Here is a 25,152-nt window from a genome sequence, read left to right as displayed (position 1 = left end):
ATGGAATCAGGGATCTGCCTGGTCATCCCCTCTCCACTCAGCCTGGCCTCTGTCCTGGGGCCGGTGAGAGGGAACAAGGCTTCGTGTCCCACTCCCCACTCCCTGAGCCAGTCTGGCCCCACAGGTTCAGTGTGGCCGCTGAGGGGCAGCACCTCTCTGTGCCGATGGTGAGAACAGCTTGGAACTGGGGCCATGTATCCACCTGCACCTCGTGCCCGCCCCAGCCGGGTTCCCGTGGTTTCTTTTCATTCCAGGGCTGTGGGTCTGCCAGAGGCAGGGGGCAGATTGAGCAAATTCATAAAACTCTTCCCAAGGGAGCCCTTTGCCAAAGGAGACAAGAAGGGCAGCAGGTGAGGAGTCCTGGGCAGCCCTCCTTAAACCTACGCAAACAAGGCCCCAATCACCAGGGCTGGGTGGGGGGGGGGGGGGGGGTGGCCCAGCTGGCATCTCTCAAAGGGGAGGGCCCAGGCCAGCCTGATGCCAGGCTCTGGGATGAGGCAACAGCTGGCACTGAAGGGGCATCGGATTAATGGTTGTGTGCAGGGAAGTGAATCAAAGGGCAGAGCTGGGGACACTGAGGGGCAGGTCTGGGTGTTTCCTTAACTGTGTAACTAGAGCCAGGTGAGTTCTCACTGCCGTGGTCCCCCACTGGGTGCTGGTTTCTCCCTCCCCTTCATCTCAGCTCTGCTTGTGTCTTACACACCCAGTGCTTGGGAGCTGGGAAGTGTTTCCCTTCAAGTGCCCACAGCTGAGCTGTTGAGTGATTCTAGAGCTGGGGCATCTCCAACTGGTCCCCTTGTGTATTTTTCAAAAGGAAGCCCTGGATATTTGACACAACACTTGTTGCTGCTAAAACCAGTCTCCAGACCATGTTATGCCCCCAGATCACTGTGGCTTTCAGCCCTTCAGGGGTGGGACAGAAAGCCGACACTTTCTGGGAACAAAGCAACCCTTTATAGGGAAAATTCATTTCAAAACCTGGTGGATAAACAGTCAACTGCTGTGTGGCCCTAGCTGTGATTCCGGTGCTCCCCTCACATACATGGTCCCAGCCGTGCCAGGGAGCAAGGCCAGGAAACACTCAAAAGTGTCTGCAACAATCAGTTTAATTGCAGCTGGGATGACAAAGCACAAAATGATTGCTGCTGGCAGCCAATGACAGTGGGTGAGGATAAGGGAATGTGGGTGTCTTGGCTGACTGGTGCTGAATTGAACAGGTCTGGACCCTTTTGGGTGGAACCTCAGCTCAGGAGTCCTGGGGGATTGTGAAGTTTGGTTTGCGGATAATCAACATCCCTGGGAGGAATTTAACCCTTGAGTTACTGAGACAGGCTGTCCCCTGAGGGAGTCCTTGATAAGGACACACTTTGGGGCTGCCTGGTATCCAGAGGGAACAACCACATGGATTCTGTTATAAGCGTTATGGCCAGAACTCACCGCTCAAGGAGGCTGCTACAGGAAGAGATGTGACTGGAGGGTGGAGAGGGAAGGGGCGGTGCAGGAAATCGGGTGAGGTCTCTGGCAGGGTGAGGGGAGGGTGACACAGGGATGATGGAGGAGTTAGCAAGTTAGCAAGGCAATACACCGAGCAGGCTGCCCCAGGGAATGCAGGGGAGGAAGAGCAGAGCAGGTGCAGGTGAATACTTAGCTTGATTGGCTGGCAGACCATTGAGCTGTTGCTGGGGTGTCCTGCAGGGGAAGTGGAATAGGGAGGTGCTGTGTATGTCCGGGGGCACACAAAGGAGGGCAGGCTATGGAGCTGGGCAGACCCTGTAAAGCTGGGTGTGGGGCTGTGGGAGAGGGGCAAGGCCCTGAGGCTGGAGGTGGGAGATGTTAGTGGTTCCACTTGGCCTAACAATGATCCCCAGACTTGCCCACCCCTCTCTTGTCAAGGGCTCTGGGTCGCTAGGCTGGGGACTCGCCCGCTGCCCTGGGGGGTAGGGTGGGGGCTCTGTCCACTGCTGTGTTACATTGGATGAGGTAGAACAGGCTGGGCAGGCGCTGGAAGCCCCCTTGCTCCTGCAGCCTCTGCATGTGGAAGTTGTCCACAGCCACATAGCCGTAGCTGGGATAGCCTAGTGAATGGAGCCGCTTGGCCATCACGTTACTCAGCACCCTGTTGTAGCCCCGCCCCCGGTGCTGGGGCAGAGTGTAGGCATGCCTCAGGGCACCAAACGCATCTGAAGCCAACCAGCTGACAGGGCGGCCAGTGGCATCCAGGAGGCAGGCACTGGGGAACTGGCGAATCAGGCTGGCCAGGTACTTCCTGCTCCTCTCGTTCCCCCCAAAGCGCCACGTCTCATTCAGCAGGTCGACATGGGAGACATCCAGGGATGAGAGCTTCACAGCTGGGTCCAGCCTAGGGGGACAGAGAGCAGCAGGGCGGAGCCCCACAGGTCAGGGATGGGGACTGAGACCCCCAGAATGATGAGACTGGCCTGATGATCTTGGGGCTTTAAAAAAATATGATGCTGCATTGCTAGTGTGCCCTGAGAGCTGATCTCCCCTGGCCCCAACCCTGCTAGTGCTCTATGATTTATTATGGTGATAGCCACCCCGTCTCCTACCTCCTCATAGGGGCATACCCCACCCCTCCCCCAGCTAATCATTCTGCCCCAGATGTTCTGCCCCTGTACAGGAACTCTCAGCCCTGTGCCCACCCCACAGCCTCCCCTTGGCACCTCCTGGGTTCTTCCTCCCTTCCCTGTCCTGTGGGGGCACCTGCTGGCTCCCCTCTGCTGTTCCTAGGCCAGCTGGCCTAGAGATGTGGGGAGCAGGCACACTGTGCTGTCCCATCACTCACAATGGGAGGAAAAGGAAGGAGAGGAACTGCCCTGGGATACTGAGCAATTTCTGTTCCCATGAGAAGGTGTCATGCTACTGCGGAGCCTCTTACTACAGCAGCTTTGATTGGCTGCTTTTCCCCAGTATGTCCTGTGGGAGAGGCAGCTGGTCAGACTGGGCTTTCACACACACACCCGCCCAAGCGGTGCGGAATTCTCATGATGGTATTTGTAAGCCGGTTTCAGACCTGGCCAGACTTGTGGGACTCGGGAGGGGAAAGACAGAATCAAGTGATGAGGTGAGGAGCTACCTTGCTTGGGGGATAGAAATGGGAACCAGAGTCTTTCTCTCCTGGGGGGCAGCTCTGATCTGGCCCCAGCACATGGGATATCCATTGGGCCAGGGGTGGGGAATAGGATGTGGGGACTTTCCCTTTATACCCACATGACAGCAACACTGCCAAATGTCCCTTCTTGTTAGAACTGAGCACTTCCTTCCTCTTTTTGGGAGAGACCCCCCCCCCCACTGCCCACATCACCCCCCGGGTACCTGCCCCTCCTTGAGTCCAGGTGAAAAGCCAAGTTCTGAACAGGCTGTGGGCAGGGCAGGCTCCTGTCTACCCTGGGCCAGGTGAGACGTGGTGCAGGGATGTGAGGAGCGTGGCCACTCAGCGCCTTCTGGGTTTCCTGGCAGAGGGCAGGGCCCTGTGCAGGTGCTGAAAGGATCTTGCCACCAATGGGTGGTCCCAGCCCATGGCCACACTCCCCAGTCCCTGCGGGTCCCTGAGGGAGGCTGGGCTCAGCGCCAGTCCCACTGGGATTCTGCTGGTGGCAACAGAACCCCAGTGCTCCAGGCCCTTCATGGAGAGCAGCCTGACAGAGCTTGAACATCCAAGTAGCCTGCGGGCCAATGCCCCCACCTCTCAGCCTGCTCCCTGCTCCACCACGCTCCACTCCTCCCCCAGTGCCTGGCTATGGAGCCCTGCGGCGCAGGCAGTTACTGACCGGATCTCAGGCATGGAGCTGGGATCAGGGTGGAAGTACATGAAGTAGCGGTACACGTCCAACTTGGCTCCCTTGGTCTGGGCGATGTCCCTGGAGGCCTCGTACACACCGTCACGGAGCCCTGCAGGGGGCAGTGATGGGCCGTGAGCCATGTGGCCCATAGGGGAATGGTTATGAGAAAAGGGCCCATACATGTGGGGAGCCCAGCCTGGCACAGGGGGCAGGGGTCTGAGCTACCAAATCCACCTGCCCCAGGCTTGGGGTTCGGAACAGGACAGGACAGATGCTCAGTAGCTGGGGGGCTCTCCCCGGTGGTGTGGGCCCCACGTTACCGTGGATGCGGAAGGCCTGGTCCCAGTTGATGGCGCTGCCCAACAGGGCCCGGCAGGCGCCCAGGTCCCGGTAGTGCACTGCATACGTGTTGGTGTAGAAATCAGAGTCATCCGATGCCACCTGCCGGGGGGAGACATGGAGCCAAAAGGGGAACTCCTATGGAATAACTGATCTGCCTGCCCCCCTTTGCAATCTTGGCCCCTTCTCCGCGGTTCCTTAGAGGTGAAGGGCTGCAAATCTCAATCCCAGCCCCCAAGCCAGCCTTCCCTGTGAGGGCCCTAGAAGAGTAAAGATCTAAATCAAATTCCTGTCCCCTCCCTGAGCCAACCTGTCTCCCATTCTAGGCCCCCTACAGAGGAAACACCCCAGGTCCCATTCCATGCTGTTCCCCCAGGTCAGGTGCAGGATGGTGGCTGTGGGGCTGCACCTCTCTGTGTGGCCGGATAAGGACAGCTTTGAATTCGGGCCATGAATCCATCAGCACCTCGTGTCCAGCCAGGTTCCTGCGGTTTATGTTCATCACGGCACCATGGACCTGTCAGAGACAGAGACAATCCTGCGCTCCCAGAACTGGAAGGCATTAAGCCCAGTCCTCTTCATTCATGGCAGGATCGAGCACCACTTGGAGGTGTTGGGAGCCAGAGGCAGGGCAGCAGTTCCAGCTTTTACAGCTCTGTCAGGAGCCTCCCGATATTTACTGAGGGGTTTCAGCATCTCGTGAGCCCCTGCACATTGGGGGAGATTTTGCCCTTTTGAAAAATGTCTGTTGTCTTCCATTACTGCCTATGGGGCTGACACCACAGGCTGCCTTTAGTGAAGATGGTCGCCACCCGGGTTCCCTGTAAGATGTGCATTTGTGCAGCTCCACAGGAGTAATTCAAATGCTTCCTAGATGTTTAGCAGGGAGCCCATGGCTAGGGTTTTTTTTTCCTACAGGTGGTGACATTCCCACATGCCTCAGTGCACATAGAAATTATTTTACACTTGGATGGAAAAAATCTGCAAATTAGCCGCCACCTCACAATGATTTCAGTGGGCCAAGGCCAGGGAAGCAGGTTGTCCCAGGTTCTGAGAGCCAGAGATGGGGGATCTGGGGATTGTGAATAGCAGCGAGGAGACGAGGCTGTGAGGGGTGGGGAGGGACAGCGGAAGGCACTAGGGGTTTGGCTGAAGGACAAGGAGGGAAAAGGGAGATGGGGACATGGGCCACGCTGTTTCTAGTCACCCTGGGTTTACTTTCCTAATTTTTGGGTCGGATCCTGCTGTGTGGCCCTTGGGCTTATATCGCAGAGGAGATCCTGAGTGTGTGTGAGCGTGGGGACAAATGGACTGTGACCCCTCCTATGCACTCACACACATTTGAACCATGTGAAGGGCCTGGAGTCATGAAGGGAGCCAGAGTGACCAGCTTGCTAAGTGTTTGGCACTGAATCTGCCTGTGCAATGATTGCTTCATATGGCAAGAATCTTCCGTATGATTGGCTGGGGGGTCCCGCTGGCTATGCTGGGTGAGCAGCAGAAATAGGTTCTGGCTTTAGATTTTGGGAGACAGGAGATGTGGGTGGGGATGGGGTAATCAAAGAGCAGCCAGAGCGGGAGAGGGTCCTGCCTGCAGCCAGCCAATCCCTGCCCCATCCCTGGCAAGAGAGAACTTTCTGCCCCACTCCCATGACTATCCCAGGAGGTGCCGCGTGGGGGGAAGGCAGGTTCATTTCACCAGCAGAGTCTCCGGCAGGCTCCTCCGCAATGTCCCCTCCAGCAGCCGCAGCTTGGAGGAGCAGCTCAGGAGCAGCATCTCCGGTGGGGACGGGCCCTCGGCAGCTTCCAGCAATGACTGCGCAGGGGACGCCCTGGGGGGCAGAGACACATTAGTTCCCTGCAACCTCCCTGCTCCCACCTCCCTGGAGACTCACAGGGTGTCTGCAGCCTCCCAGACCTGCCAAAATAGCAAATCCTATTGGCTGACCCCTCTGTAACAAACCAGGCGGATGCAGCTCCTGTGCCTGGGTGTTGTTCACACTATTCCACCAATGGCTGTTTTCTCAGAGCCGCATTTCCTGAGGGTTTTCCTCTCCCCTACGGATCAGAACTTCCCTGCAGTTAATCCTGGAGCTTTTCACTTTAAAAATCCCTTTTCATGGGAATTTGCACAAGTGTCTCTTGGACGTTCCCAGACCCAAGCAGTGGTGGGTCAGCACCTCGACTGGACAATTCCCTTTGAAGAGAGAACAAACCTTCCCACTATTTCCCCCACTTTTTCGAGCTGTGTTTGTCTGGGTCAGGACCCTCCCATAACGCACCAGTCTGGGTTCAGCGCCCTGCTCACCATAGACCCTACAACAATAATACGTCCTGTGTGGCCCCAGGGCAGGACTAGGCAGGCCTAGGGTGGCCCCAGTAGCTCCCACTCACCTGGGCAGTCTCAGCACTGGGATAAGGTGCAGCCCCAAAGAAGTTGGAGATACAGAGAGCTGGTGAGGCAGAGAGGTTCCTGCTGGACAGCAGCTGGTTCTGTCCCTGCTGGTCTCTCTCTCGGGGGCTGTTGTAACATTTTATCCCTCAGCAAATGAACCATTAACAGAGTCTGTGCCTGGCTGCGAGCTGGGACAGTCACGTCCCTGCCGTAGCAAGGCAGGGTCAGGCTCCTTCCATGGGCAGAGGGGGAGAGGTGATTTCCTGGGGCCGGTGGAAAGGAATTTTGAGGAGACGTGAGTACGGCCAGGAGTGGGGCGCAGGCGACCAGCTCAGCTGGCTCCTCTTGAATCCTGACCCACGTCCCCGGCGATCTCAGCTCTGGGCTCTCCCATGGCAGCTCCTGCCTCACTCTGTCTCTCTTAAACAGAAGCCTTCGCTATCGTAACAGTAGCTAACCTGGTGCTCAGCTGGCGTATTGTATGAAATCATTCAGCAGCCGCTTTGCTGTCTCCAGATCCCTGGCCTGGGACAATCCTGCAAGTACGGGGCCCCTGAGCAGCGTGACGGGTCCATGGATCTCGGTGGGTTGGCATCCGCAGGAGTGCACCCATGTCGATGATGCAGCTTGGGACAATAGCTGCATACACCTCAGTGGGTGCTCCCAGCCCCCCTCATCTGACCAGTACTCAAGAGCCTGTGCCATGCACCGAGCCTGCCTGTTCTCAGCTCCTCACCCTACTCTAGTGGTGTGATTTAGGCGCATCTGGTCTGCGCTCTGCTCCCTGCCAGCATCACAAGGCTTCCCTGGATGCTGGCTCACACTGGGGGCAGGGAAAGTAGATCAGACACCCCCTAGAGGGCAGGGTCCCCCAGATCCCAGCACACATGGGGGAGACAAGTGTTCATATACGAATGTAGTTGTGGCAATATGGCCCATGAGGTTGAGGGCCAAGAGTACTCGAACCCTGTGATTGCCCCGACAGGTATCTATTAGCAGCGGTATTGACTGAAACCTGACCACAGGTAGAAACGCTCTTTCTGCCTTGGAGTCCAACCTCGCCACAATGAACTCTAAGTACTGGGTAGGGAGCAATATTGATTTGCCCTCATTCCCTACTAGTCCGAGAGACTGGAAAGTTCGCACCCTGCCTACCTGCGAAGGCGATCGGGCCTTTATAAGATAGTCGTCTAGGTAGGGGAATATGATCACCCCGTTGAGTTGCAGATGAGCACTGATAACTGAGAGCACTATTGTGAACACTCGAAGTCCGAATGGAAGGACCCTGTATTGATAGTGATTTTTGCTGACAACAAACCTGAGAAACCACCTGTATGCGGGGTGGATCGTAACAGGGAAATAAGCCTCCTGTAGGTCGAGAGCAACGAACCAGTCATTCTGCTCTAAGGCTGGGATAACTCATGCAAGGGTCACCATTTTGAAATGCTGTTTTTGAAGATATTTGTTTAGTTGCCTGAGATCCAAGATCGGTCTCCAACCCTCGGTTTTTTTGTGAATCAGGAAATAAGGGAATAGAAGCCTTTCCCTCTGAATTCATGCAGCACTCATTCTACCGCGCCGATCTACAGCAGATGATTTATTTCGGCTGGTTTGGGGGGGTTGTAGGTGGGATAGAGAGGAAGGGCATGGCATAACCGGTTCTGATTATCTCTAGCACCCATCTGTCGCTGGTAATGTTTGTCCAGTGCTGGTAAAATAGGCGTAGGTGATGGTGAAACAGTGGGATGGTAACCGGTCAGACTGGTTGAGTGCTCCCAACCAAGCAGTCAATCCTGCTGCTTGGGATTGGGTTGGTTTTGCGGACGGTTATTCTGATTCTGATGCCTGCTGCAACCTGGAGAAATGAGGCCCTTCACATGACAACTGCAGTGGCAGTGGCCCTGGCTGCAGTGTCTGCTACATCAGCTGCTATCTGTAAGCTGGTCCTGGTGGCAGGGTAACCATCCTGAACAATAGCCTTCAGAATGGGTCTCAGATTCAGGTAGAGACTCCATGAGGGTTGTCAGTTCTGAGCAGTTGTCGAAAATATGCTTAGATCAATGTGCCAAATAGTTGGCTATTGGAAGAAGAAGTGTTGATGATGTACACACCTTCCTTCCAAATAAATCCAGCCTCTTTGAATCTTTATCTGATGTTTGGCCTCTATTTTGTGCCACCCATGCTCTTTGTCGTTCCGCATCAACCACCAAGGAGTTGGGGAGCGGGTGGATGAATAAGAACTCTGATCCCTTGGGGGGACAAAATATTTATTGTCCGCCTTCTTGTTTGTAGGCAGTACTGATTCTGGGGTCTGCCACAACTCATTGGTGACTTCCAATATGGCCTTATGTAGGGGAATTGACAGTTTAGGAAAATGAGATGTCTCGAGATTCTTGAATAGCCGGTGGTGTTTCCCTTAGATTTCAGTGAGCTGCATCTCCTGAGAGAGAGCTACTCTTTTGAAAAGCTCTTTAAATTGCCTGAGATCATCGGGGGAGAGGTATCCCCTGGTATAACCACCTCGTCCGGTCAGGATGACGATGGATCAGTAGGCGATATCTCAGGCTGGTGTGTTTCCTCCAGTAGGGGCTGCCCTTCCTTTACGTAAGTCTGGGTGGAGGAGCGGGGACCTTGAGTCACGTCGGGAACAGGGCGGGTCAGTCACCGGTGAGTATCTCACAGAGGAATCGTGTGTCCTAGATCTAGGAAGTGATCTGGACGAGCAATGATAGGAGCCGTGGTATGGCAAATGAGTTCTATAGCACGTACAGTTCTTGTATGGTTCCCGATAATTATAGGAGGAACAAGATGGTGAGCGGTCGGTGCCGCCCTTGGCATTGGTGCTGGTTTGGCTTGAGCGGAACTTGTTGGTGCCGACGGCGCTGACATACCGGGAATGGAATTTGACTGTGCCAGAGACGTCAGTGCCAATAAATGGTATGTGGTTGGCACCGAAGATCTGGATTTCACTGATTTGGACGTGCTGTGTGCACCGTAGACACACCTGAAGTGCCCGGTTTACTGCCAATGCTCAATCTTCCATGCGAAGTAGCAGGTAGAGAGCAGGTTTTACCTACCAGCCCTGTGCTCTTGGGAGCCAGGGAGTGACATTCATGGAAAACCATCCTCCCCCCTTCCCCTAAGCCTTTGCTAGAATCAGACAAAGCAATGAAAAGGCCAGGGAAGACACACCTCAACTAATTAAGGAAACACCCCAACCTCATCTGCATTGAAGATAGAACCGATTAGCATACAGAATGGAGATCAGCTCTTCCACTGCAGGAACCGCAGTGAACTATGGGATACTGAAAGCAGAGAAGCACTGCCTGATGGGAAATCTCTTCTCCAGATGCTAATGAACCTCGGCCTACTCACACCCAAATTAGTCATTATCAGACCAATTCTAGTAATGATCCTATTGACATCCCAAATACTGAAACTGCCTAGTTTCATTGTGAGCTCCTTCAGGGAACATCACCCATAACGAGGGATGACCAGTTTCTATTGTCCCTCCTCTTCCTCTTTGAACTATTGTCCTATCCCTATAAAACTCCTATCCTTGCTCCAAGAAAAATTGTTCTGATCCTGGATTTAAACTGCATCAGTCCCATTGAGACTTCTTCATCTCCTGTCTGATCATGCTGGGGGCTCTTCTCTGCTTGTCTCCTGCCCTCTGGATCCCCAGCTACCATCATCAGCTGGGAACCCCGATCAGTGCAAGCTCCACGGAGTGGTGAGCTCTCTCTCTCTCTCTCTCTCTCTCCCCCATCAACTACCTCTCTAAGCATAGCCTCCTGACCCTGCCCTGTCTAAACTGTTATATGGTTACCTAACAATTGTGATCAGTTTCAATTGAGATTTAATACTGTAACTGTTTGATATCTATTCACTACTCAGAAATAAATAACTTTCATTGTTAAGCTGGTTGCTTCTCTCTCTTTCTCTTTTGCTCAGTTTTCCTCAAGGGGTGTTTTGGCTTCCCCATTCGCTCTGTAACAACGCTTCTTGTACCCAAGCTAAAGATCCCTGTAGTGCTCAAAATCCTGTGGGGTTTGCTCATCGTGTGGTTCATAGAATCATAGAGCAGGAAAAGACCTCAGGAGGTCATCAAGTCCAGCCCCCTGCTCTAGGCAGGACCAATTCCAACTAAATCAACCCAGCCAGGGCTTTGTCAAGCCAAGACTTAAACACTTCTAGGGATGGAGACTCCACTACATCCCTAGGTAACCCATTCCAGTGCTTTACCACCCTCCTAGTGAAATAGTTTTTCCTAATATCCAACCTGGAACTCTCCCACCACAACTTGAGACCATTGCTCCTTGTTCTGCCATCTGTCACTACTGAGAACAGCCTCTCTCCATCCTCTTTGGAACCTCCCTTCAGGTAGTTGAAGGCTGCTATCAAATCCCCCCTCGCTCTTCGCTTCTGCAGACTAAACAGACCCAAGTCCCTCAGCCTCTCCTCATAGGTCATATGCTCTAGTTCTCTAATCATTTAGGGTGCCCTCTGCTGGACCCTCTCCAATGCGTCCACATCCTTTTTGTAGTGGAGGAGGCGGGGCCCAGAACTGGACACAATACTCCAGATATGGCCTGACTGGTTTACCAGTGAATGATTGTGGTGGGAAAGTGGGGATAGGGAAGTGCTGAACCTGGGGGTGTATGAGGATTTCAGCTTAAAGTGCTGTTTAATTCAGCCCATTGAGTCCAAAGGCACATGAGGGTCATAGAATCATAGAATCATAGGGCATTGCTGTCAAACCCAGCCAGCTGAGTCCAGGGACATATGAGGGGGTCAGCTTGTGAGTGCTGATTACCCAGTCCTCTCAGACGTGCTCTGTTAGTGGGTGTGAGTGTCTGTGGGTACGTCTACACTACAGCGCTAGTTCGAACTAGCGCATCTAGAACTAAAAACTAGTTCGAATTAGCGTTTTGCTAGTTCGAACTAGCGCGTCCACACTGATTGGACGCAGGGGGGCATTTAAGGGCACCTGAAACCGGTTCTGGCAGGGCATCAGGTCAGCAGTTGCTTTGTGTGGCTGCTGTCTGAGGCTATCTGAGGCTCGTGCTTAAAGGGACCCCCCCTGGACAGCCGGTTCTCAGCTTTTCCTGCTTGCTTGCCAACCTCGCCGAGGGACAGCAAAGCGTTGGTCTCTGTGCCCGTCTGTGTCGGTGCTTCCCTTCGGGGGGGCCGCCGCAGGTGGCAACATGGAGCCACGGCTCGCCCTGCACCTTCTGGTGCACGTTCTGGACTTGCTGCTGCAAGCCTGCCAGCAATGGCTCGAGGCTGCCTGGCACCACCTGGGGAACGTCAGCCCCCTGCCTCTCCGCCTGGCCGCCCTGGGGGCCGTGGAGGAGCCGCGGCGGTGCCCCGGCACCGGCGTGCCCCGCCGCATCTGGCGTCTGGACACCAGCAGCGACTGGTGGGAACCGCATTGTCCTGGAGCGCTGGGACGACCGACAGTGGACCCAGAACTTTAGGATGAGGAGGGACACCTTCCTGGAGCTCTGCGAGTGGCTCGCCCCTGCCCTGCAAAGAAGGGACACTCGCATGAGGCCCGTCATCCCCCTCCAGAAGCGGGTGGCCATCGCCTTCTGGAAGCTCTCCACGCCGGACAGCTACCGATCCGTCGGGAACCAGTTCGGCGTGGGGAGATCCACTGTCGGAGCAGTGCTCATGCAGGTACGGCGCTCGTCGGCCACCGAGCCGGGGGGGAGGGGGGCTGCGAGGAGGGGATGGGCCGCCCCAGGGACAAAGGGGGGGGCGGGAGGAGGCGAAGGCGCCCCGCACCGGAGGGGTCGGGCTGTCCCGGCCGTACTACACGCCGCCAGGGGGGTTGCTTCCGGGAGTGGGGCGCGGGGCACTGCCAGGGCACGCACGCTCCCAGCCACCCGGGCGCCCCACTGATTGACGCTTTGCTGTGTCTCTCTCCGCAGGTGGTCAAGGCCATCAACCGGGTGCTGCTCCGCAGGGTGGTCCGCCTCGCCGACCCGGACGCCGTCATCCGGGGATTCGGCGCCCTCGGCTTCCCCAACTGCGGGGGGGCCATCGACGGGACGCACATCCCCATCCGTGCCCCGGAACACCAGGCGTCCCGGTACGTGAACCGCAAGGGGTACTTCTCCGTCATCCTGCAGGCCGTGTGTGACCACCAGGGACAGTTCACGGACATAAATGTGGGCTGGTCCGGCAAAGCACACGACGCACGGGTGTACCGCAACTCCTCCGTGTGCCAGCGGCTGCAGGCCGGGACCTTCTTCCCCGACCGCCACATCAGGGTCGGGGACGTGGACATGCCCGTCTGCCTGGTGGGGGATGCCGCCTACCCACTGCAGCCGTGGCTCATGAAGCCCTACACGGGGCACCTCAATCCCTCCCGCCAGGCCTTCAATAACAGGCTGAGCAGGGCCCGCATCGTGGTAGAGGGGGCCTTCGGGCGACTGAAAGCCCGCTTTCGATGCCTCCTCACCCGTCTGGACCTGGCCGAGCACAACATCCCTCCCGTGGTGGCGGCATGTTGTGTGCTCCACAATTTGTGTGAGCGGAAAGGGGAGGCTTTCCTGCCAGCCTGGATGGCTGAGGCTGACCGCATGGCTGGACACTACGGTCAGCCCCGCACCGCCGCCGTCCGGGAAGCCCAGCGGGGGGCCATCCGGATCCGGGAAGCCCTGCGGGAGAGCTTCCAGGTGGAGGAGGAGGAGGACTGACCTCTCCCTGCATGCCCCACCGGGGCCTTCTTCCACCCTACCCCCCCCTTCCCCTTTCCCCTCCCTACCTACTGTCAAATAAAGACACCTGTTTTTCCAACAAAAACGTCTGTTTATTTCACAGAACTGGGGTGGGGGAGGGAGGAATGAAGGTGGGAGAAGGGAGGGGGAAACCGGGGACGAGGGAGCTGGAAGGGGAGGGGAGGGAAGGGAGGAAGGGAAAGGAAAGCTCAGGGGTGGGAGTCCGGCTGCCTCTCCCGTCTCGCCACACTGCGGGTCCGGGGGCGTCGGTGGGGAATGGTTGTGGAGGGGGGGGCAGAGAGGACAGGGGGTGTGGAGGAAGCAGGAGCGGAAGCAGGAGGAGCAGGGGGAGCAAGAGGGGGAGCAAGAGGGGGAGCAAGAGGGGGAGCAAGAGGGGGAGGAGGAAATGGGAAGCGGTCCAGCAGGCTCTGGAGGTGGCCTCGCAGGGCACGGCCCTGCTCCTCCAGGGCCTCCAGACTCCTCTGGCGCAGCCTGAGGTCCTCCTGGACCCAGTGGTCCTGGAGACGGAGCTGTCGGTCCAGGAACCGGAGATGCCGCCTCTGGTAGTCCTCCTGGTTCCTGGCTGTCCTGCTTGCCCGGGTGCGGGCGGCTGCTGCAGGCGGTGTGGTGCGCCCTGCAGGCCCCGGTGCTGCAGCTGTGGTGCAAGAAGACCAGCGGTCAATGACCCCAGGGGCCCAGGTGTGTGAAACCCAGCTCCCCTCTGCAAGGCCAGGGCCCCTGCAGGATCCCCAGCTGCTGCTCCGTGGTGGGCAAGGCCCAGGCGCACGGTCCCGGGGCTCCCTCTCGCCCCAGCCCCCCGTATACATAAGGGGAACACGAGGGTACTCACAGGTGGACGCCTCCCCGGCCTCTGATGATGCAGGCGAGCGGCTCTGTGGGGTGCCTTGGGGGTCCCGGGTCCTGGGAAGGCTGGCGGCAGGCTCCTGGCACTCAGAGCCCTCCTCCTCCTCCTCCGTGTCCAGGAGCGGTCCCTCTGCCCCGGGGTCAATCACGTCCCGGGGGGCAGGGACGGCATGAGGCCCCAGGATGCGGTCCAGGGCATGGAAGTGGGGGCAGGCCTCCGGGTCAGCCCCTGGCAGGCAGGCCCGGGAGTAGGACTGCCGCAAGTCCTTAATTTTGCAACGCACCTGCTCCCGGCTGCGCTGGTGGCCCCTGGCGGCCAGACTGGCAGCCATGCGTCCATAGACGGCCGCGTTCCGGTGGCTAGTGCGGAGATCGTGGACATTGGAGGCTTCCCCCCAAACCTCGATGAGGTCCACGATCTCCGCACTTGACCAGGCGGGCGCCCACCTTTTGCGCCCCCGGGCAGGCTCCCGGGAGCCGCCAGGCTGGTCGTGGGGAGCAGTGGAGGGCTGGGAGCCCTCGGATGGCTGGCTCATCCTGTGGCAGGTGCAGGCTGTGCAGGCACGGGTGCTTGCAGCCTTGCAACTGGCACAAAGTGAGTAGCCAGCCCGTGGCCCTTTAAGGGCTCCGGGGCCGGGAGGGGGGCAATAGAGTTTCCCTGGTGTTGGCCAGAGTGGCCACCAGGGAAACCTGGGAAGCCTTAGCCTCCCACTAGTTCGAACTAAAGGGCTACACAGCCCTTAGTTCGAACTAGCTAGTTCGAACTAGGCGTTAGTCCTCGTAAAATGAGGTTTACCTAGTTCGAACTAAGCGCTACGTTAGTTCGAATTAAGTTCGAACTAACGGAGCGCTAGTGTAGCGCCTAGGAAAGTTAGTTCGAACTAACGTCTGTTAGTTCGAACTAACTTTCTAGTGTAGACATACCCTGTGTGTGTTGCTAAGGTGGGAAGAACCCCATCCTGAGGAATCTAGTTCCTGCAGGAAAGCTCCAGTGGGAGGGGGAATTCGCAGGCAGAGGAAATAGGGTTGCAGTGATCTGGGGCTGAAGCAAAGGGTGGGGAATATGGGAAGATCAGAGGCATTAGGGGGTTCAGGTGAGGGAGCTTGATATCGGGAGGGGTGATATGATAGTGGCAAGGAAGGGGCAGGAGTATCGTTCTTCTAATAAGTGCTCTGGGATTGGGAGGTTCTGGGCTTTGGGGGTGTCTGAGGCCACAGTCAGAATCCTGTGGTCCCTCTACCTTATGGAGGACCTGACCTACTCTCCATGCCCCTATGCAGGTGCCAGAATCTGCAGTTCCATGGCCCTTTACAGGGGTGTCTGAACACTTGTCTCCCCTCATGTGTGCTGGGATCTGGGGGACCCTTCCCTCTAGAGGGGGCCGGTTCTACTTTCCCTGTCCCCAGTGCAAGCTAGGATCCAGGTAAGCCTTGTGCTGCTGGCAGAGAGCAGAGCGCAGACCAGATGCGCCTAAATCACACCACTAGAGTAGGGTGAGGAGCTGAGAACAGGCAGGCTCGGTGCATGGCACAGGCTCCTGAGTACTGGTCAGATGAGGGGCGCTGGGAGCACCCACTGAGGTGTATGCAGCTATTGTCCCGAGCTGCATCATCGACATGGGTGCACTCCTGCGGATGCCAACCCACCGAGATCCATGGACCCGTCACGCTGCTCAGGGGCCCCGTACTTGCAGGATTGTCCCAGGCCAGGGATCTGGAGACAGCAAAGCAGCTGCTGAATAATTTCATACAATACGCCAGCTGAGCACCAGGTTGGCTACGGTTACGAAAGCGAAGGCTTCTTTTTAACAGAGACTCAGAGTGAGGCAGGACCTTCCTTGGGGGAGCCCATGGCTGAGATAGCCGGGGACGTGGGTCAGGATTCAAAAGGAACCAGCTGAGCCCAGGCATGGCAGGAGCCAAACAGGGACACACAGGATGTATTATTGTTGTAGGGTGTCTGGGGAGCAGGGTGCTGCACCCAAACTGGTGCGTTTTTCACGTCCAAGTGACACTTGTGCAAATGCCCATGAAAAGGGATTTTTAAAGTGAAAAGCTCCAGGATTAACTGCAGGGAAGTTCTGATCCGTAGGGGAGAGGAAAATGCTGCTCTGAGAAAACAGCCATTGATGCAATAGTGTGAACAACGCCCAGGCACAGAAGCTGCATTTGGCTCCCTTGTTACAGTGGGGTCAGCCAATAGGATTTGCTATTTGGGCAGGTCTGGGAAGCGGCAGACACCCTGTGAGTCTCCAGGGAGGTGGGAGCAGGGAGGTTGCAGGGAACTGATGCGTCTCTACCCCCCAGGGCGTCCCCTGCGCAGTCATTGCTGGAAGCTGCCGAGGGCCCGTCCCCACCGGAGATGCTGCTCCTAAGCAGCTCCTCCAAGCTGCGGCTGCTGGAGGGGACATTGCGGAGGAGCCTGCCTGAGACTCTGCTGGTGAAATGGACCTGCCTTCCCCCCACGCGGCACCTCCTGGGATAGTAATGGGAGTGGGGCAGAAAGTTCTCTCTTGCCAGGGATGGGGCAGGGATTGGCTGGCTGCAGGCAGGACCCTCTCCCGCTCTGGCTGCTCTTTCGATTACCCCATCCCCACCCACATCTCCTGTCTCCCAAAGTCCAAACCCAGCACCTATTCCTGCTGCTCACCCAGCATAGCCAGCGGGATCCCCCAGTCAATCATGCGGTAGATTCTTGCCATATTAAGCAATCATTGCACAGGCGGATTCCTTGCCAAACATTTACCAAGCTGGTCACTCTGGTTCCCTTCATGACTCCAGGCCCATCACATGGTTCAAATGTGTGTGTGTGTGGAGGGGTCACAGTCCATTTGACCCTTCGCTCACATACACTCAGGGTCTCCCCTGCAGTATAAGCCGAGGGGCCACACCGCAGGGTCCGATCCAAAAATTAGGAGAGTAAACCCAGGGTGACGAGAAACAGCGCGGCCCATGTCCCCATCCCCCTTTTCCCTCCTTGTCCTTCAGCCCAACCCCTAATGCCTTCCCCTGTCCCTCCCCACCACTCACAGCCTCTTCTCCGCGCTGCTATTCACGATCCCCAGATCCCCTATCTCTGCCTCTCAGAGCCTGAAACAACCAGGTTCCCTGGCCCTGGCCCACTGAAATCATTGTGAGGTAGCGGCCAATGTGCCCTCTAATCTTTTCCAAGTGCAGATTTTTTCTATCCAACTGTAACAATTTCTATGAGCACTGAGGCATGTGGGAATGTCACCACCTGTAGAAACAAACCCCTGGCTGTGGGCTCTCTGCTAACCATCTGGGAAGCGTTAGAATTACTCCTGAGCAGCCACACAAGAGCACAGATTATAGGAAACACGGGTGGCGACCATCTTCACTAAGTGCAGCCTGTGGTGTCAGCCCCATAGGTAATAAATGGAAAACAAAGGTCATTTTGCAGAAAGGCAAAATCTCCCCCAATGTGCAGGGGCTCACGAGATGCTGAAACCCCTTAATAAACATCGGGAGGCTCCTGACAGAGCTGTAAAAGCTGGAACTGCTGCCCCTCCCCTGCCTCTGGCCCCCAACACCTCCAAATGGTGCTCGATCCTGCCATGAGTGAAGGGGACTGGGCTTAATGGCCTCTCGAGGTGCCCTCCAGTTCTGGGAGCGCAGGATTGTCTCTGTCTCTCACAGGTCCATAGTGCCGTGATGAACATAAACCGCGGGAACCTGGCTTGACACGAGGTGCTGATGGATTCATGGCCCGAATTCAAAGCTGTCCTTATCCGGCCACACAGAGAGGTGCTGCCCCACAGCCACAGCTCTGCATATGGGGGAACGGCTTGGAATGGGACCTGGGGTTTTGCTTCTTTAGAGGCTCAGAATGGGAGGCGGGTTGGCTCAGGGAGGGGACAGGAATTTGATTTAGACCCTTCCTCTTCAAGGGCCCACAGTGGAAATGCCGGTTTGGGGGCTGGGATTGAGATATGCAGCCCTTCACCTCTAGGGGACCACGGAGAAGGGGCCAAGATTGCAAAGGGGGGCAGGCAGATCAGTTATTCCATAGGAGTTCCCCTTTTGGTCCATGTCTCCCCTTGGCAGGTGGCATCGGATGACTCTGATTTCTACACCAACACGTGTGCAGTGCACTACCGGGACCTGGGCGCCTGCCGGGCCCTGCTGGGCAGTGCCATCAACTGGGACCAGGCCTTCCGCATCCACGGTAACTTGGGGCCCACACCACCAGGGAGAGCCCCCCAGCTACTGAGCATCTGTCCTGTCCTGTTCCAAGTCCCAAGCCTGGGGCAGGTGGATTTGGTAGCTCAGACTCCTGCCCCCCTGTGCCAGGCTGGGCTCCCCACATGTATGGGACCTTTTCTCATAACCATTCTCCTATGGTCCACATGGCTCACGGCCCATCACTGCCCCCTGCAGGGCTCCGTGACGGTGTGTACGAGGCCTCCAGGGACATCGCCCAGACCAAGGGGTCCCAGCAGGAGGTGATCCACTACTTCATCTACTTCCACCCAGATCCCAGATCCTTGCCTGAGATCCAGTGAGTGACTGTCTGCGCTGCAGGGCCACATGGCTGGGGAGGGAGGGGTGGAGAGTCGTGGAGCAGGGAGCACGCTGAGAGGCAGGGGCACTGGCCGGCACGGCACTGGGACGCCCAACCTCTGAGGTGTTGAGCACTGGGGTCCTGTTGCCACCAGCAGAATCCCAGTGGGACTGGCGCTGAGCCCAACCTCCCTCAGGGACCCGCAGGGACTGGGGAGTGTGGCCATGGGCTGGGACCACCCATTGGGTGGCAAGATCCTTTCAGCACCTGCACAGGGCACTGCCCTCTGCCAGGAAACTCAGAAGGCGCTGAGTGGCCACGCTCCGCACATCCCTGCACCACGTCTCACCCGGCCCAGGGTAGAGAGGAGCCAGCCCTGCCCACAGCCTGTTCAGAACTTGGCTTTTCACCTGGACCCAGGGAGGGGCAGGTACCCAGGGGGTGATGTGGGCAGTGGGGGGGGGGTGTCTCTCCCAAAAGGAGGAAGGAAGCGCTCTGTTCTAATAAGAAGGGACATTTGGCAGTGTTGCCGTCAAGTGGGTATAAAGGGAAAGTCCCCGTGTCCCATTCCCCACCCCTGGCCCAGTGGATATCCCATGTTCTGGGGCCAGATCAGAGCTACTCCCCACGAGAGAAAGGCCCTGGGTAACATTTCTATCCCCTGAGCAAGACAGCCCCTCGCCTCATCACTTAGCTCATCACCTCATCACTTACCTCCACCTCCCTCCCCACCCAGCCCAAGTCCCACAAGTCTGGACAGGTTTGGAGCCCAGCTTACAAAGACCATGTGTATGAAAGCCCAGTCTGATTGGCTGCCTCTCCCACACGACATGGTGGCTGTGTCTACACTGGCCACTTGAATTTCCCAAAAGCACTGACTTCCTACTGTAAGAAATCAGCTTCTGAAATGAAAATTTCCCTGAAAAGGGGCCGTTTGCTCCAAGAAAGTGTCAGCTTTGTGTGCAACCCCTGAAGGGCTGAAAGCCACAGTGGTCTGGAGGTGCGACCTGGTCTGGGGACTGGGGTCTGCAGCAACCAGGGTCAGGCCTTCCTTCTGAAAACTGACCAATAACACTGCTTGGAACTGATCCACCTCATTAGAGTGTCACTAAATATCCTTCTTGTGGGAGCCTTTATCTTCCTCCCTCCCAAGCACCAGGTGTGTATGACACGAGCAGACCCGCGTTAGCGGGGAAGGGGAAACCCTCACCCAGCACGGTAGCGGGAGGAGCACGGCAGTGAGAGCTGATCTTGCTCTAGTCGTCTCTATAGTAGCCCAATGTCTGTGACTCCGTAATGCTGAAACGCTGGCTGTTCCCTCTGGGCGGCGCTGTTGCCTCCCGCCGTGGCCGCTCAGCCGGGCCACTACATGGGAACAAGCAGCACAAGTGTGCTGCATGGGGAACGCGGGGCCCAAACGGCCGCTTGCTGCTGCGCAGCGGCCCATCTGAGTGGCCCATGGCTGAGTGCCACGGCGGGAGGCAATAATGCCGTCCAGAGGGAACAGCCAGGGGATGGGGCCTGGATGCGCGTGCATCTCTGACATCAGGAAAGGGTGCCAGATTCAAAAGGAGGAAAGTGGAAGCAGGGGCAGATGAAAGAGCCGCGGGGCCCCGGGCAGCGAAATTTTGTGGGGCCCTCCTTTGACACAGCACATGCACCGTGGCGCCATGGCGCATGCATGAAGCCTCAGGAAGCGTGGGACCCGGGGCAGCCGCCCCGCTCCTCGTGCCCTAAATCCACCGCTGAGCGGAAGAGACACAAAAGATGCGGAGGAGACAGAGAGGAGAATGGAGGAGGTGGAGGACAGCGAGAAACAGAGTGAGAGACACACAGCAGGAGAAGGAGAAGAGAAACATAGAGGCTACATCTAGACTACGTCCCTTTTTCGTAAAAGGGATGTAAATTAGATGTATCGCAATTGCTAGTGAAGCGGGGATTTAAATCTCTATGAAATAAGGAATAAGGAATCTTTCGGAAAAGACTTTATTTTGCGCAAGATCAGCGTCTAGACTGGCGCTCTTTTCCGGCAAAGCACTGTGAGGAAAAAAAGCAGCAGCCATTTTTATGCTAATGAAGTGGGGGAGATTTAAATCCCCGCTTCATTAGCATTTGGGATACATCTAATTTACATCCCTTTTACGAAAAAGGGATGTAGTCTAGATGTAGCCAGAGTGAGAGGTGGGAGGGAGAGAAGAGAAAGAGAGAGAAGAAGAGAGAGGCAGGAGGCGGACAAGAGCTGAGGCTATGTCTAGTCTGCAAGCCTCTTTCGAAAGAGGCTTTTTCGAAAGATACTTTTGAAAAAGCCTCTTTCGAAAAAGAGCATCTAGACTGCAAGCGGAACTTTCGAAAAAGCAAGCCGCTTTTTCGAAAGGCAGTCTGGATGCTCTCTTTTGAAAAACCCCTGTTTGCATTCAAGAACGCCTTTTTTCAAAAGAGCACTTTCGAAAAAAGGCGTTCTTCCTCGTAAAATGAGGTTTACCACCGTCGAAAGAAAAGCCGCGTTCTTTCGATTTAATTTCGAAAGAACGCGGCTGCAGTCTAGACACAGGTGAAGTTTTTTCGGAAAAAGGCTACTTTTTCGGAAAAAACCCCTGAGTCTGGACACAGCCTGAGAGAGAGAGAGGGTGAGGCAGTAGGAGGAGAAGAGGAAGAGACAGAGAGGCCGTTTGCTCTGCTTGTTCCCGCACAGTGTGAGAGGCAGGAGGAGGAAGGGAAGAGAAAGGGAGAGTGAGAGGCAGCCTCACTTCTTCCACCAGCCACCTGGCCCTTTAAATGGCCCCGTCAGGCAAAATGGCTTCCCAGACCAGAGGTGCCTTCCCTCCCCAAAGCCTGCTCAGGCATTGGCAGCTCACTCGGTCCCCCAGCTCAGGCTCTGGCCCCCAGGGGCACTCTGGGAATGGGGTGAAGCTGCAGTGATGAGATGTCCCTGATCAGTGAGTCTCGAAGGGGGTATGACAACACTGCTCGCGTCTGCCTTAGTGGGGCAAGACCCCAAGTCCCACACGTCACTAAACCAGCCAGGGAGTCAGGCCAGTTTGGCAGGACTCTGTGCCCTATTCCCCAGCCCTGAGCCCACCTGTTCCTCCCTCCACTTGCTCCTACCCTGCTCCCTGTGCCCCCAGGCTGGACTCTGCCATGAGATGCTGACCCCTGGATGTCACCACACCGACCTGCTAAATAAGACATGGCCCTACAGAGGCACCAAGGGTGTGGTGACACCTGGCCAGCCTGTTCCAGCACTTCCCCAGCTTCTGCCTCCTGAATCCCAGCAGCTACCCTGTCAGCTAAAGCCCCATGGACCCCTTGGTGCCATGGTGCACGGCTACACCCTGCCCCAGTACTGTGGCCGTGGCTACATGCAGGTGGTCAGCACCGTGACAGCCAAGCAGACGCATGCGCAGGGCTACCCCATCTATGACCTTGTGGTACAAGAAAACCAACCTGTACAGAGGCTGCAGGAGAGCCAGGGCTTCCAGTGTCAGCCCAGCCTGTGCCACTGTGTTATCCACACCCAGGGAGAGCAACAGCCCCTGCCAGGGCACCCTGGCCCAGCAACTTCTATGGGGCAGTGTTCAAACTATGAGCCTCCTGACCCATATGAGGCTGTGGGGGCATTTTGAAGGTTATTGGGGAGAATGACGGGGGCACTGGCCCTTTAAGGGATAAAACCCATCCTTGGGAGAAGGCTGAGAGCATGTCGGCCACAGCTGAGGCAGATGTAACTAATTAGGGCCCAGCTAGGCCTGTATAAATAAGGGCTCCTAGAGGGAGGACAGCACAGATCTTCCTGCTTTAGCTAGGGGAGCAGGAGGGATCTGGTTCCTGGGGAAGCCGGGGAAAGGCAGGCAGGCAGGCAGGCAGGCAGGCAGGGGAGCTCTGGCCTGATGTCATAATCAGGCTGTAGGGCCTGAGGGTACTAAGCCTGCAGAGAAACAGCCAGGATAGGCAAAGACGGCAGGTCCGTCCCCTCTTGCTAATGCTGAGTGGCCACTTCAGACTGCAGTTTGCCCCTGAGCAGGGCTAGACCGGGGCACTGAACATGAGGCTGTCAGCAGGCTGGATCCAGTCCACCCACCCGCCCTTTCAACTGGCCCAGGGCAACTCCCAGCCCCACCCTCTAACAAGTTGCCTGGGAGCCACTAGGGAAGCCCACGCTGTTCAGCTCCTGCTATTTAAAAGGCTCATGGGTTCCTGACGGCTGCTAGGCAATGCGTTAGAGGTGGGCTAGGAGTTGTGATCCCAGAAGCTTAGAGGGGGTGTTACGCACCTGGCGTGAATGCAAAATGTGTGCTCCCCATCCCCCACCGCCGTGTGGCAAGGCCCCAAACCTGGTGCACGGCTGAGCCTGGCCCTGGGGGCGGGGAGGAAGCTTGTAGCGCATCTTACCTCACCCCCACTAGTTTGGGGCCACGCCCCGCACGCGCTAGCCCTGCAGGAGAGGTGAAGGAGGGTCAGGCGGGGGGCAGAGAGGTGGGTCTAGCTGATGGCGGTGAGCAGAGGAGCAGCAGGCAAGCAGAGGGATGACCAAGGCAGTGGAGGGGGACTAAATTGGTGCCCCACTAGTGTGCAGCTGGGGGCAATCACCCCCTTCCTCCCCCGGCCTTCCTCACTACACCACTGTAAACAATTCACCTCTTAGGATACTTATTGTTTAATTAATTATTTAGTTTACTAACTACAGACTAATATAAGTTATAACGTTTGTGGTTTCCATTCTGTTAAATCATTTTCTCTCTTTAGGTTCATGTCTTACATAAAAAATGTCAAATTCTTACACTATGTACGTTTTATAAAACACAAGAGAAATGAATGTTATACAATCTAAATATGAATTTCATCATTATATTTCAATCAAGGATTTAAAACCAGTCATAGAAAATGAGTAACTTGTTGCTTTAATGAATAAAAAGTAAAAAAGATTTTGAATAGATCAAATTTATTGTAAGCTTCCTAACTGCCTAGTTACTTACCTTGTTAACCTAATTGTTTTTCATACTATCGCACAGCAATAAACTACACGAGAGTTATGAATGTAAGAAATTAACTTACCTGTTAAAATAACTCAGACAAACTTTTAAATACAACTAACACCCAACACGAGAATCCCCCTGTCACGTTGCTGAATTGGAGGGAAGCAGCCAGACCGCTGCTGCACCCCTAGGTGGGGGTGTTGGCCCCAGAAATTGGTGTGGGGGGAGCCATGTGGGGTATTGAATGGGAGATTATTGTTTGTTGATCTTATGTACGCTATTTATGTGAGTGTATAATGTCTATGTGTGTAGGTAGGAATCTGTAATCTGTGTGGAAGCTGAATATTTCTGTGAATGTGGTTGAGCATTGCTATGGACAGGCTGAGTAGTGAAGCCCTGTGGAACAATGGCCCTTGATGGCCCAAAGACACACCTAAAGCAGGAGGGCGGAGACCCAAGAGCTACCAGCAGAGAGAGGCTGAGGACCAGGTGACCTGCTGCATACTAGAAGAGGCCAGGAAGGGTATAAAGAGGCCATGTGGTCGATGCCATTTTGTTCTCAGCTCAGCACTTCATCCCAGAGGCGCACTGCAGGGATTGAAGAGCCCGGAAGACCTGTGAACCCATCCTGATCGTAGGATGTGCAATAAGAACTTTTAAACCAGCAGCTGCAACATCTCTGCTAGAGCCTGCATCGAGAACTGGGAGATTCGGTGCATGTAACGTACTGTACTTTAATAACCTTACTCTCATGCTTTTCTTTCTTGTAATAATAAACCTTTAGATATAGATTCTAAAGGATTGGCCCAGCGTGATTTGTGGGTAAGGTCCAGAGGGTAAATTGACCAGGGATCTGTGGCTGGTTTCTTGGAACCGGACAGAACTTGTTCGGGGTAGGTGGGATTGGGTGCTAGGACCCCCCACCTGTGTATGAGGCCCGGGGCCATCTGGGGCACGGATATTGCTGGGGTGTCGGAGGGGTTTTGCTCGGGAGGCTTCAGGCAGGTTGCTGAAGCACTCTGTGGGACTGGTTTGTGGCCTGTGTGGAGAGGTCACCAGTCGGGGGCTGTAAGTAGCCCCAGATTTGAGCAATTCGCCCTGAGCGGACGCCCTCAGCTGTGCCCAGACACGGCCCAGTCCGTCACACCCCCTCACTTTCTTGAAGGCACTTGGAGCAGTAAGGCTGAGGATACACTACAAGCGTGGCTTTGTCTGCCACGAGGACTTTTTCCTTCAGACTGCTGTGAGATTCTACCTTGAGTAAAGGAGAGAGGTCTCTCTGAGCTGCTCTTCCTAATTTCACACAAGCCATTTAATGAAAGGCATAGATATCAAGATTCAAGGCCAGTCTTGAGCAGACTGCCTTGCCGGGTATTCACAATCACAACATCCGAACATGTATAAGACTTTTAGTTGAGGATAGCTGGAATGGGATAGGAATCCTGGATGGGGTTATGTTCATTCAGTTTGCTTAGGCCTGCTAGGTATTCAACAGTTAGAATGGCGTGTTGCCCATTGTAACCAATGGATG

The 25,152-nt window shown here is 55.9% G+C and overlaps 1 protein-coding gene and 1 pseudogene across 6 annotated transcripts in view; one reads left to right on the top strand and one right to left on the bottom strand.

Moving 5' to 3' along the window:
* Nucleotides 1–1,088: 1,088 nt before the first annotated feature.
* LOC102449608 (glycine N-acyltransferase-like protein 3) overlaps nt 1,089–25,152 on the bottom strand; it is a 73,751-nt gene continuing 49,687 nt past the window's right edge. Inside the window, exons 2-7 of one of the 5 annotated variants that reach the window (XM_075928534.2) lie at nt 6,534–6,592; nt 5,839–5,971; nt 4,549–4,656; nt 4,121–4,241; nt 3,789–3,909; nt 1,089–2,359 (exon numbers count right to left, since the gene is read on the bottom strand). In XM_075928534.2, coding sequence (XP_075784649.2) covers nt 1,906–2,359; nt 3,789–3,909; nt 4,121–4,241; nt 4,549–4,656; nt 5,839–5,916 — 882 coding nt within the window. In that variant the 5' untranslated portion in view covers nt 5,917–5,971; nt 6,534–6,592 and the 3' untranslated portion in view covers nt 1,089–1,905. Of the gene's footprint in view, nt 2,360–3,788; nt 3,910–4,120; nt 4,242–4,548; nt 4,657–5,838; nt 5,972–6,533; nt 6,664–25,152 lie in introns of those variants that run through there. The other 4 variants (XM_089778765.1, XM_075928535.2, XM_089778766.1 and 1 more) reach the window with 4 other exon arrangements.
* Nucleotides 16,461–24,514, top strand: LOC142829275 (glycine N-acyltransferase-like protein 3; annotated as a pseudogene). Its single transcript, XR_016349719.1, has 5 exons — nt 16,461–16,566; nt 17,784–17,891; nt 18,192–18,312; nt 18,525–18,645; nt 23,934–24,514. The product of XR_016349719.1 is annotated as a glycine N-acyltransferase-like protein 3 (transcript).

The sequence above is a fragment of the Pelodiscus sinensis genome, chromosome 5 (genome assembly GCF_052426305.1).
Source record: "Pelodiscus sinensis isolate ZL-2025 chromosome 5, ASM5242630v1, whole genome shotgun sequence".
NCBI classification, from domain to species: domain Eukaryota; kingdom Metazoa; phylum Chordata; order Testudines; family Trionychidae; genus Pelodiscus; species Pelodiscus sinensis.
This window is presented reverse-complemented; position numbering and strand designations above follow the sequence as displayed.